This window comes from Procambarus clarkii, chromosome 64 (assembly GCF_040958095.1).
Source record: "Procambarus clarkii isolate CNS0578487 chromosome 64, FALCON_Pclarkii_2.0, whole genome shotgun sequence".
Lineage (NCBI taxonomy): Eukaryota > Metazoa > Arthropoda > Malacostraca > Decapoda > Cambaridae > Procambarus > Procambarus clarkii.
Genome location: NC_091213.1, coordinates 1,252,060 through 1,264,646, shown reverse-complemented (window position 1 = coordinate 1,264,646; position 12,587 = coordinate 1,252,060). Strand labels below are relative to the sequence as shown.

General features: G+C 46.0%; 2 protein-coding genes across 2 annotated transcripts; both read right to left on the bottom strand.

The window, feature by feature from the left end:
- Positions 1–1,475: 1,475 nt before the first annotated feature.
- On the bottom strand, positions 1,476–2,306 carry LOC138354653 (defective chorion protein, FC106 isoform-like). The gene has a single exon (XM_069309009.1). It carries the CDS (start codon positions 2,304–2,306, stop codon positions 1,476–1,478), a length of 831 nt encoding a protein of 276 aa, XP_069165110.1.
- Positions 2,307–2,600: 294 nt separating this feature from the next.
- LOC138354652 (uncharacterized) lies at positions 2,601–2,963 on the bottom strand. Its single transcript, XM_069309008.1, has one exon. It carries the CDS (start codon positions 2,961–2,963, stop codon positions 2,601–2,603), a length of 363 nt encoding a protein of 120 aa, XP_069165109.1.
- Positions 2,964–12,587: the final 9,624 nt, after the last annotated feature.

Below are 12,587 nucleotides of genomic sequence, written 5' to 3'. Positions count from 1 at the left end.
CGTGTCATGTATGTGGTTACGCGCGTGTACGCCAGCACCCCTTCTCGTACACAACGCTACCATCGCCACGTACACCACACCACCACCCTGTACACACCACCTCGTACACAACACCTCGTACACAACACCTCGTACACGCCGCCACAATACCCACATCTCGCTGGTTGTGTATGCATCATGTTTGCCGTGTATTAGGTGTGTCTTGTGTTAGTAACCTGCTGTGTTGCTTCTCTCTCTCTCTACCTCCCTGCTCTGACTGATGAATAATACAGTGTTTTGGTCTTCCTGATTCCCTTGACCCTCACTGCTGCTATGAGTCTTGCTTAAGCTTGTTACGTATTCTATTATATCTTGTGTTGAACTTTCCTCTCCACTTCTCCTCCATATGCTGTCCTCTACAGCAATTCTGACCTTCTGGTATTCCCCTTCCCGATATGCTAGCCTCACTCTTCCCGTGTTGACAGCTGTCTTTGGCGGTTATTGTCACACTGTATTACAAAACTAAGTGTTCACTGGCTTCTGTTGGCCTTTCATGGTCAGTGTCTTCAAGGTCGGTCGGCCGAGCGGACAGCACACTGGACTTGTGATCCTGTGGTCCCGGGTTCGATCCCAGGCGCCGGCGAGAAACAATGGGCAGGGTTTCTTTCACCCTATGCCCCTGTTACCTAGCAGTAAAATAGGTACCTGGGTGTTAGTCAGCTGTCACCGGCTGCTTTCTGGGGGTGGAGGCCTGGTCGAGGACCGGGCCGCGGGGACACTAAAAGCCCCGAAATCGTCTCAAGATAACCTCAAGAAGGAAGGTCCATTTAATCCTGACCAGGTCTAGCCTAGTTGGCTAGTTACTACCAATTCTCCTTGTTTACTCTCTGACATGCCAGGAAGTTTCTCTCTGCCACTTCTACAAGCTTGGCTCCCCATGTTTCTTCTCCTCTTGGGTCCATTGCTATCCAGTTAAATTTGGACATGATTGAAGTCTCCCATTAGTAGGAGCTTTGGTCTCAGTCTGTGGGCTGTCTGCCAGCCCGAGGAGGACAGTTGTGCGCGCTCTGTTTTCAGTGTTCTTGCCTTAGTCTTGTGTAGTTGTTTAAAGTGCTATGGCTCACAGCCACGACCACTTTCTCACTTAACAAGTAAATGAATCCCACGATGCCGTCAGTGTAGTTGTTGGCCGCCTCCAAGGAAATCCCTTCAAAGATACATTTTCTTTTGATGAGCAGCGCCACATCCAACGCTCTCACTTGAGACTTTCACTTTGGATTACTTTGTTATTCCCCCATGGGAATATTTCCTTGTTAACCAGGCTAGGTAATGTAGTCTCAAATATTGCTATCACATCAGGGTCAGTGTCCTCGGTTCGTTCTTTGAGTTTATCTGCTTTATTAGGCAGTCCTTCACATTGGTGTACGAGATGTTGAGTCTTCACTGTTGTCCTGTGCTCTGGGTGGGGAGCGTCCAGCCTGGGGAGGGGGTTTAGGTTAGGTTAAGTTGAAGTGATAGTGTGGCGGAGTGGGTGGAACTGGCACGCAGGAGAGGGCCACAGGGGGGGGGGGGGTTATGGGACAAATGTGGTGTGGAGTGGGAATTGTGGAGTTTAGAGTGAGAGCCAGCTGGCAGGATGCAGTGATGGCGTTGTTATTGTTTGCTCTCTTCTTTATTGTTTGTTCCATCATGTCTGGCCTCTCCTTTATTGTTTGTTCCATCATGTCTGGCCTCTCCTTTATGGTTTGTTCCATCATGTCTGGCCTCTCCTTTATTGTTTGTTCCATCATGTCTGGCCTCTCCTTTATGGTTTGTTCCATCATGTCTGGCCTCTCCTTTATTGTTTGTTCCATCATGTCTGGCCTCTCCTTTATTGTTTGTTCCATCATGTCTGGCCTCTCCTTTATTTGTTCCATCATGTCTGGCCTCTCCTTTATTGTTTGTTCCATCATGTCTGGCCTCTCCTTTATTGTTTGTTCCATCATGTCTGGCCTCTCCTTTATTGTTTGTTCCATCATGTCTGGCCTCTCCTTTATTTGTTCCATCATGTCTGGCCTCTCCTTTATTGTTTGTTCCATCATGTCTGGTCTCTCCTTTATTGTGTGTTCCATCATGTCTGGCCTCTCCTTTATGGTTTGTTCCATCATGTCTGGCCTCTCCTTTATGGTTTGTTCCATCATGTCTGGCCTCTCCTTTATTGTTTGTTCCATCATGTCTGGCCTCTCCTTTATTGTTTGTTCCATCATGTCTGGCCTCACCTTTGTTTGTTCCATCATGTCTGGCCTCTCCTTTATTGTTTGTTCCATCATGTCTGGCCTCTCCTTCATTGTTCCATCATGTCTGGCCTCTCCTTCATTGTTCCATCATGTCTGGCATCTCCTTCATTGTTCCATCATGTCTGGCCTCTCCTTCAATGTTCCATCATGTCTGGCCTCTCCTTTATGGTTTGTTCCATCATGTCTGGCCTCTCCTTTATTGTTTGTTCCATCATGTCTGGCCTCTCCTTTATTGTTCCATCATGTCTGGCCTCTCCTTTATTGTTCCATCATGTCTGGCCTCTCCTTTATTGTTCCATCATGTCTGGCCTCTCCTTTATTGTTCCATCATGTCTGGCCTCTCCTTTATTGTTCCATCATGTCTGGCCTCTCCTTTATTGTTTGTTCCATCATGTCTGGCCTCTCCTTTATTGTTTGTTCCATCATGTCTGGCCTCTCCTTTATTGTTTGTTCCATCATGTCTGGCCTCTCCTTTATTGTTTGTTCCATCATGTCTGGCCTCTCCTTTATTGTTTGTTCCATCATGTCTGGCCTCTCCTTTATTGTTTGTTCCATCATGTCTGGCCTCTCCTTTATTGTTTGTTCCATCATGTCTGGCCTCACCTTTATTGTTTGTTCCATCATGTCTGGCCTCTCCTTTATTGTTTGTTCCATCATGTCTGGTCTCTCCTTTATGGTTTGTTCCATCATGTCTGGCCTCTCCTTCATTGTTCCATCATGTCTGGCCTCTCCTTCATTGTTCCATCATGTCTGGCCTCTCCTTCATTGTTCCATCATGTCTGGCCTCTCCTTCATTGTTCCATCATGTCTGGCCTCTCCTTCATTGTTCCATCATGTCTGGCCTCTCCTTCATTGTTCCATCATGTCTGGCCTCTCCTTCATTGTTCCATCATGTCTGGCCTCTCCTTCATTGTTCCATCATGTCTGGCCTCTCCTTTATTGTTCCATCATGTCTGGCCTCTCCTTTATTGTTCCATCATGTCTGGCCTCTCCTTTATTGTTTGTTCCATCATGTCTGGCCTCTCCTTTATTGTTTGTTCCATCATGTCTGCCCCCTCCTTCACTGTTCCATCATGTCTGCCCTCTCCTTCACTGTTCCATCATGTCTGCCCTCTCCTTCACTGTTCCATCATGTCTGCCCCCTCCTTCACTGTTCCATCATGTCTGCCCTCTCCTTTTGACTTCCAATTGTTGCCGACTCCCCTGTCTTTCCCTCTTTATTCCCCCCTCCCCTGCCCCCCCCCCCCCCTCCCTGCCCAACATGCTGCGTCACTACCCGTGTCCACCATTGTCATGGTTTGATGAGACTTGAGAGTTCCATAGAGGGAGGGGTAGAGGTATACATATAGGGATGGGGTAGGTGGACAAGGTTTGGCAGCAGGGCAGGGGCGAGTGGACTCTCCTAGTTGTGCTTGCGGGGGTTGAGCTCTGGCTCTTTGGTCCCGCCTCTCAACTTTCAATCAACAGGTGTACAGGTTCCTGAGCCTATTGGGCTCTATCATATCTACACTTGAAACTGTGTATGGAGTCAGCCTCCACCACATCACTGCCTAATGCATTCCATTTGTTAACTACTCTGACACTGAAAAAGTGCCCGCCCGCCACCCACCACTGACAGTGGGAGGTGTTGTGGTGGGCGTGGAGAGTCCGCCCGCACGCCCGCCACCCGGCAGTGACACTTAGTGTGGGAGGAAACGTCAGATTGTGGGTGTCGTGTGTGTTGAGTGCTGCTGTGTAGGGGAAGGGGGGTGGGGGGGGGAGGTAAGAATGACCTAATTCCTATTCTCTCCTTCCCTCTCATCCTCTTCTCTCCCCCTACTTCCCCGTCATGGCGGGAGAGAGTTCTAAAATAAATTAACACAACATATACAACACGCATAGACACTATAAACCATCTCAGTTTAGGGGCCTGATAGCTGAGTGGACAGCGCTTGGGATTCGTAGTCCTAAGGTTCTGTGTTTGATTCCCGATGGAGGCGAAAACAAATGGGCAGAGTTTTTCACCCTGATGCAGCTGTTCATCTAGCATTAAATAGGTACCTGGGAGTGACACAGCTGCTGCGGGCTGCTTCCTAAGGGTGTGTAACACCACCCCCTCCCCCCCCCCACGCTGGAGAACATCAGGGGCTCACAGCTCTCTAACATGATCTCAACATATATAAGAAACATTGCCGGAACAAGAGTGTCTTACGCTCCTGTAATGTTTTCTGAAACCATCTTTGTTTAGATTTTTTAAGGATATCAAGTTCAGGTATGTTTATTGACACAAGAAAGAAATACATCTCAAAAGGCTAGAGTAGCTTAGGCTATTTCTACCCCCCTTGAAGGATATTATTATACATGCTAATTTGAGACAAACATCTGACTTCACTGTTATTATTATTAACACTTTAGGCAAAATTGTAATTAATGTCACTAATCTGAGTAATTCCATTAAGTATTATTAGAGTGAGGATAATGGTGGTATTCACTGTCACACAGGACAGAGGGTCATACACACAATAGGTCTAAACTGTAGGCTGAGGCACATATTTATTATATTTATATTTATGTGCACTTGTTCACATAAATATCCCACCTGTGTCCCCCTTGTTCGTGTACCATGCCAAGTCATTTCTTTATTTATCTTGTCAATCCTCTGAGAATCTTGTAGGTGGTGACCATGTCTCCCCTAACTCCTCTGTCTTCTAGGGATGCGAGTTTTAATTACAGTTGCATTTCCTCGTAACTTTAATCTCCCGGCTCGGGTACTAGTTAGGTGGCATTCCTGTAAATTTTATGTAACTGTCTTGTATTTAACTAGGTCTTACACGCTCTTGAAGGGTCTTGTCTGTGTGTGTGTGTGTGTGTGTCTGTGTGTGTCTGTGTGTGTCTGCAGTATTGTCTGTGTGTGTCTGCAGTATTGTCTGTGTGTGTCTGCAGTATTGTCTGTGTGTGTCTGCAGTATTGTCTGTGTGTGTCTGCAGTATTGTCTGTGTGTGTCTGCAGTATTGTCTGTGTGTGTCTGCAGTATTGTCTGTGTGTGTCTGCAGTATTGTCTGTGTGTGTCTGCAGTATTGTCTGTGTGTGTCTGCAGTATTGTCTGTGTGTGTCTGCAGTATTGTCTGTGTGTGTCTGCAGTATTGTCTGTGTGTGTCTGCAGTATTGTCTGTGTGTGTCTGCAGTATTGTCTGTGTGTGTCTGCAGTATTGTCTGTGTGTGTGTGCAGTATTGTCTGTGTGTGTGTGTAGTATTGTCTCTGTGTGTGGGTGTGCGAGTCTGCAGCATTGTCTGTGGGTGTGAGGTTAGCACTGAAGCCCGCTGCTTGACTATGGTCTGCCTCAATTAACTCATCAATGTTATCTATTTGTTGTGTCCCCTGTGGTGCTTGTAAACTTGTAGGGCGCCCCTTTGGGGGTCATTAGTGGTGGTTACTCGGGTTGTTTCAATTACCTCTGACTCGGTGAGGCTTTCTGCATTCGTGGGACTTTGCCCTCGTTGGCAGTTGGTGCCAGTTAAGGTCGTGTTGGTCATATTGCTGGCCACTTAGGCTTTTATGGTGTTAAGGGAGGGAGTGTTGTCTGGGAAATCCATTTGGGGAAGTCCATTAATCCTCTACACTTGTGTTATGACGAGTGCCAATGATCCTGGCTTTGCTAAGTTATCTGGGTGGTCATAGATCATGCTGCTCAGAATGTTTGTTGGTAGGTCACCATATACCTGTAATGTTTGCTGGATGGTGAGATGCATTAGTCGTCCATGCATTTATCGTAGTGATACCTGGATAGGTATTGTTGGCCACTGTGAGGGAGGGACAAGGGTGGGGAAAGGAGGCATGGAGAGGGGTTGTGAGAGGGGGGAGGGGTGGAGAGGGAAGTGTGGTGGGGGGAGGGAGGGAGGGAGAGGTGAGGGATGGTGAGTGTGCAAGGACAGAGGTGTGAGAATAATGGCGCTCCTCTACGGTCCACTGATTAAGGCATCCCGGGTATTTGAAGCCTCCACCGAGGGACAATTTGTTTGTTTAATAGCCAGTTGTGTGTAGTCTTTAATTATTTGTTTCACACAATACCCTCACTGGGGTAATTTATTTTTAGTTAAATGCAGATCTTCTAGTGCCTTAATTGAAGTTCTATTTAATTTGAGAATTAATTTAAATTTATTTATTTAAAAACGCTGTATTATCTAAACTGTTAAATATTAAAACAACTTAGCTGTTGAAGAGCTCAGTAGAGCACACTATGCACCCAGGGTTAAGGGAACAATAGATTAATTATTAAAAGTTGTTCAATGTCAACCAATATTTTTTGACTTGTATATAAAAAGTGCTGCAATTGTTCCAAGTTTCAGTACTGGAGCCTAAATAGAAAGGGAGATTTACTTTGTTTTTGTTTTTTTCAACGAATATTACACATTTTCAGGTGTGAGATATACAACCACACGTTTCAGATATAATCATTCTATGACACTTTTCTGACACATTAGCATATAATAAAGGATCCGAGGCCGGGGATTTTCCAAAACATCTATAGTTTTCCTAATACAAATAGTCAAAGTTCCCCCCCTTCCCCCCCCCCCCAAAAAAAAAAAATATGCAAATGTAAAATGTTTGCTATTATAAAATCAATAAATGAACTTAGGACAAAACACTGACCCCAGCTTTTAGAGACAAACTTCACATATAAGGTGTAAGTTTCGTGTAAATTGAATAAAAAATGAGTTATATGAACGTTTGCGTTTCTTGAAATAACTAAAAAATAAAGTCTAAGGTGTTGCCATCTGTGGCTGAGGTTGACATCAACCAATTTCCTCCAAAATTGGCACCCTTACAAATAGGGTTATGTGCAGTCAGGTGGATAAGTTTCATGCAAATCGTTCGATAAACAAATAAGAAAAATAAAATTGAAAAAAATTTTGTTTAACAATTTTTTTTAATAAAACTAATTATATATATTTTTAATATATATATATGCTATTGTGATAGCTGAGTCAGACAGGATCTCAGTTGACACTTGTGTTTGATAATCGTTTTTGACCATTTTGGAAAATTTGACACTTAATTCAAGATTTTTTCTCCCTTCCTATTTATGCTACGATGCTGAGACTTGGATCATATGAAACTCTTTTCACATAAAACTTGTCAAAAAAGTTTGATTGAAATCGAACAATTTTGAAAAAACTGAAAAAACTATTGGCCTAACCTATTGGCTGCCTCCCTCAACACTCGTTACTGCTGAAACCACCTCTCGCCTGCCGGTAAATTTATTATGAAATTGGGAAATCACAAATCTATATAAATAAAAATGGAAATGTTCGTTTGTTCATAACTGCTAATCTCCGAAAGTTCTTCACCAATTGCTTTGAAATTTTCACAACGTTCTATTCGCATTCTATCGGGTTTTTATATACATACTATACAGATGTCACGTCTGTGACGGTAAAAAAAAAAACATGCTTTTTTTGAAAAACTGTTTTTCATGCGTGTTTCATGTGAGGGAAATCTTCGAAACCTCTTTACAGATCGCTTTGAAATTTTGGCACAACGTTGCATTCGAATAGGCGCGTCTTTTATATAACCTACTATATACATGCCTCACCTGTGACAGGAAAAAACATGCTTTTTTTTAAAAAGTGCTATCTGTTGGACACAAGAGCAACACACGCTATAATCTCCGAAAGTTCTTCACTGATTGCTTTGAAATTGACACAATGTTCCATTCAAATACGTTTGTGTTTTTAAAAGCCTACTATATAGATGCCACCCCTGTGACAGGTAAAAACATGCGTTTTTGAAAAACAGCTCCATCTGTTGCACATAAGACCAACATATGCAATACTAAATAAGTTAAGATTCTTTTTGTGTTCCCAATTTCATTGATAAATTAAATTTTCATAAATTTCGATTTATTTTCATTTTGATTTAATTATTTTGTGATATTGCATTGGAATTGAGCTGTGTTGTTTACCATACCGTTCATTTCGTGAGTATAGTTTATTTTTTATTTTTTCATTATTTTTCATTTCGTTTTTTTAACCGTTTTCTTATTTCAATGATGGGAACATCTGGGGCCAGATTCGTGAAGCCGTTACGCAAGTACTTACGAACATGTACATCTCTCCTCAATCTTTGATGGCTTTGGTTACATTTATTAAACAGTTTACAAGCATGAAAACTTGCCAATCAACTGTTGTTAATGTTATAAACAGCCTCCTGGGGCTTTGGGGCTCATTAACCGTTTAGTAATTGTAAACAAAGCTGCCAAAGATTGAGACAAGATGTACAGGTTCGTAAGTATTTGTGTAACTTCTTCGTGAATCTAGCTCCAGATCATTTGATGTTCCCAATTTTCTGATGGAAACATCATATCATTTGATCATCAGACGAGGGAGTGGGGAATGGTGGGAAGGACGAGGGGATGGGAGTGGGGAATGGTGGGGAGGACGAGGGGATGGGAGTGGGGGATGGTGGGGAGGACGAGGGGATGGGAGTGGGGGATGGTGGGGAGGACGAGGGGATGGGAGTGGGGAATGGTGGGGAGGACGAGGGGATGGGAGTGGGGAATGGTGGGGAGGACGAGGGGATGGGAGTGGGGAATGGTGGGGAGGACGAGGGGATGGGAGTGGGGAATGGTGGGGAGGACGAGGGGATGGGAGTGGGGAATGGTGGGGAGGACGAGGGGATGGGAGTGGGGGATGGTGGGGAGGACGAGGGGATGGGAGTGGGGGATGGTGCGGAGGACGAGGGGATGGGAGTGGGGGATGGTGGGGAGGACGAGGGGATGGGAGTGGGGGATGGTGGGGAGGACGAGGGGATGGGAGTGGGGGATGGTGGGGAGGACGAGGGGATGGGAGTGGGGGATGGTGGGGAGGACGAGGGGATGGGAGTGGGGGATGGTGGGGAGGACGAGGGGATGGGAGTGGGGGATGGTGGGGAGGACGAGGGGATGGGAGTGGGGGATGGTGGGGAGGACGAGGGGATGGGAGTGGGGGATGGTGGGGAGGACGAGGGGATGGGAGTGGGGGATGGTGGGGAGGACGAGGGGATGGGAGTGGGGGATGGTGGGGAGGACGAGGGGATGGGAGTGGGGGATGGTGGGGAGGACGAGGGGATGGGAGTGGGGGATGGTGGGGAGGACGAGGGGATGGGAGTGGGGGATGGTGGGGAGGACGAGGGGATGGGAGTGGGGAGGACGAGGGGATGGGAGTGGGGAATGGTGGGGAGGACGAGGGGATGGGAGTGGGGGATGGTGGGGAGGACGAGGGGATGGGAGTGGGGGATGGTGGGGAGGACGAGGGGACGGGGGAGAGAGGAATGGTTGGGAGGACAAGGGGAGGGGGGAGGGGGGAATGGTGGGGAGGACTGGGAGACGGAGGAAGGTTGCTGTGGCCGGGTACAGCTAGTTTCTTAATAAAGATTCACACTTTAATCAATTGTTAACTTCAAATTGAAGTACAAGAGTCGTTATTCTCACTTTTTATGATGTTGATGTTGTGCAGCGTGACCAGACTCACTCTTAACTTCTTTTGTACACAAGAAAGGGGTTAAATCCTTCGTATATTGGGTACTTATTAGTCGTGAGGCGGAAAACAGCATAGTTTCCTTGAATGAGGTTATTCAGCTTTAGGCAGCTAATGCAGGGATTTTGTCAACGTGGTGGTGTTGACTGAGGGGCGACGACGATCATGGGATGCACCCCGGGCTTCCCGATGCTGGGAAACAGGGAAGAGGGATGGGATCCCTGGAGTCTCTTCAGGCCCTGGACTTGACGAATGAAGCGAAAGGTATGGCGAAGGATGTCGTAATGGACGTCTTCATCTCTGGCAACTGTCCCATCAATAAGAACGGGAACCGTGGGGCGGGGAATATTCAGCCCATAAGTGGCACTCTGCAGTCTGATGCAAGCACTATAAAAGTGCAGGCAGTGGAAATGTTCCACAGTATCTTCCTGCTTCGGACACCGCTGGCAGTGTAGACGATGGAGATGTGCAGCCAGGCAGGAGTGCCCAATCTAGAGACGAGTGAAGGGGGTGTGGAAGAGTCGAGAATGGTGATGAGCCTACAGACGCAGGCATGAGCCCTCCCAAGAGAAGAGGACCCAAGGCATGGCATCATCTTTGCCCAACCCGCAAGGCAAGCTGCCCGGAGCTGCAGGAGAGTTTGGGTAAAGTCCAGAGGCACTTGTGTGAAGTCCTGGAGACCATGCATTGTTCCTGCTGCTGTGTCTGCCACATCATTCCTATTAATACTGTGATGGAACCATTGGAGAGAAATCGACCAACGCAGCGTATGACAACAGTTCCCTGTGGATCTGTAACACAGTATGACGATGGACTCACAGACGCAGAGATGATATCAGGTCCAGCAGCTCTTAAATCGGCAGATATTGCTCCACTGCACAAGGGAGGTAGCAAAGCCTTGGCAAAAAACTATAGACTAGTTGCACTATCACATATAATGAAACTTTTTGAAACAGTGATTATGAATTAGGTCTCCAGTTTTATGGAAAACGATGAACTTCACAATGCAGGTCAACACGGATTTAGAGCGGGAAGTCTAAATGGACGTAGTTTTTCGCAACTACCCAGTCATATGACAAAATCACAAAAACGTTAGAAGTTGTTGTTGTTGATTTAGGGATGACAACGATCGTGGGATCTGATATGCCCCGACGTACACGTATAGGGTGAATTGCAAATCCGAATGGCGAAACGAAGACGCGTATCATCACACACTAAGATGCCTCACGTCAAAGAAACGCACAGTCAGGCAGATGATTGGGGTAGCCCCAGGAGTCCCTTAGGGTAAGAAGCACTAGCCCTGCTCCATACAGAGAACACCAGGTAGCAAAACCAAAATCTCGGCCCCCAACTAAAATGCAAAAGGTCATCCAGTGCCCTCCAGCAGAGCAGATGCCAGCCGCCTACCACGTCTGAGGGCACACCAAAAAGACCCGCCAACTCCCGGCACCTTTCGGCTAAGCCGGCGCCGCGGACACCACTGTCACCCCGCCGGGAGAACCAGCCAGAAAACGTTCAAAAATCTATCAACAATCCTGTGAGCCAGGGAGATGTGTGCGCCAGGCGTCATACAAACCGGACCGTTGAATAAGGATGCCAAAAGACAGTGGCAAATACAACATCGCGAAAACGACGTGATCCGGCGGCTCCCAGGCGGAGGTGGTATCCAGACGTCCCTCGTCGTCAAGGTTGAATTAGGAGTCCGATTTGATAAGTGTGCCCATGGAATGAGATCAATTGGAATAACGGTTACAATGAAGTGTTGGATTGTAAATATTCTGTCAAACAGAATGCAAAGAGTAACAGGCAATTAAATCAGATTAAGTTCAAGTACAGTGAAAAGCTCTGTACCTCAGAACACAGTCCTTGCACCACTGCTCTTTGTCATTCTTATCTCTGATATAGACAAAAATACTAGTCACAGCTTCGTGTCATCATTTGGTGGTGATACGTAAATCAGCATGAAAATTTCCTCTGAAGAACACACTGAAAAATTACAAACCGATATTAGTCTTGGACTGGGCGACGGAAAATAACATGTTAAACAGTGACAAGTTGCAGATACTTATTGTGGAGACGAGGAACACCAGCAAATCACAGGATACAGGCATGACATAGTCAGACATAATCATACAAGGAAAACACGTAAAATATATATGGAAATTATGATGTCTAACGACCTGATATTTAGTGAACATAACCGAGCAAATATAGCGGCGGGTTTAATGTTCCTTTATGGATCTTTAATTTATTATTTTTTGTTTAATTTGTATACACTTATTTATGTTATTGATGGCCAGGTTGTGATACTCCCGGTATTATTTCCTGTACTGTGACGGAGGCGCACTACTTCCTCCCTACTAACACACTTCGAAGGTTTGAAAGATAGAATAGATACCCACTATAATATAATGATCATAATTTACGAGCACATCTCGAGTGGGACATGCCTCATCCAAGGTGTGATCAAAGATGCTTGTATTAAAGGATGCCAAGTCGTCCAGTTATAAAAACTCATGTCTTGCCTGTTCTCGTCCAATGTTGCATGGATGCAGGCACAAGTATGGCGGTGAGCGGCCGGCAGCCTGGCCAAGGTCGTGTTGTCACTCACCTCCAACACCTTACTGATCACCGTTTCATTAAAACGGTGACCACCACAACAGCAGGGACTTCAAGCATAGTGTAACAACTCTATGTAATCACCCTATTCCCTGAAATGATTAACACCAAAACAGTGCCACCGTTCAAAATACAGATGGTACAAGTTCTCGGTGCTTAGGACCTTCAACAAGTCACGGGCTTAATGTCCTCGTGGAGGCCATTAGAGTTGGTGGCCTT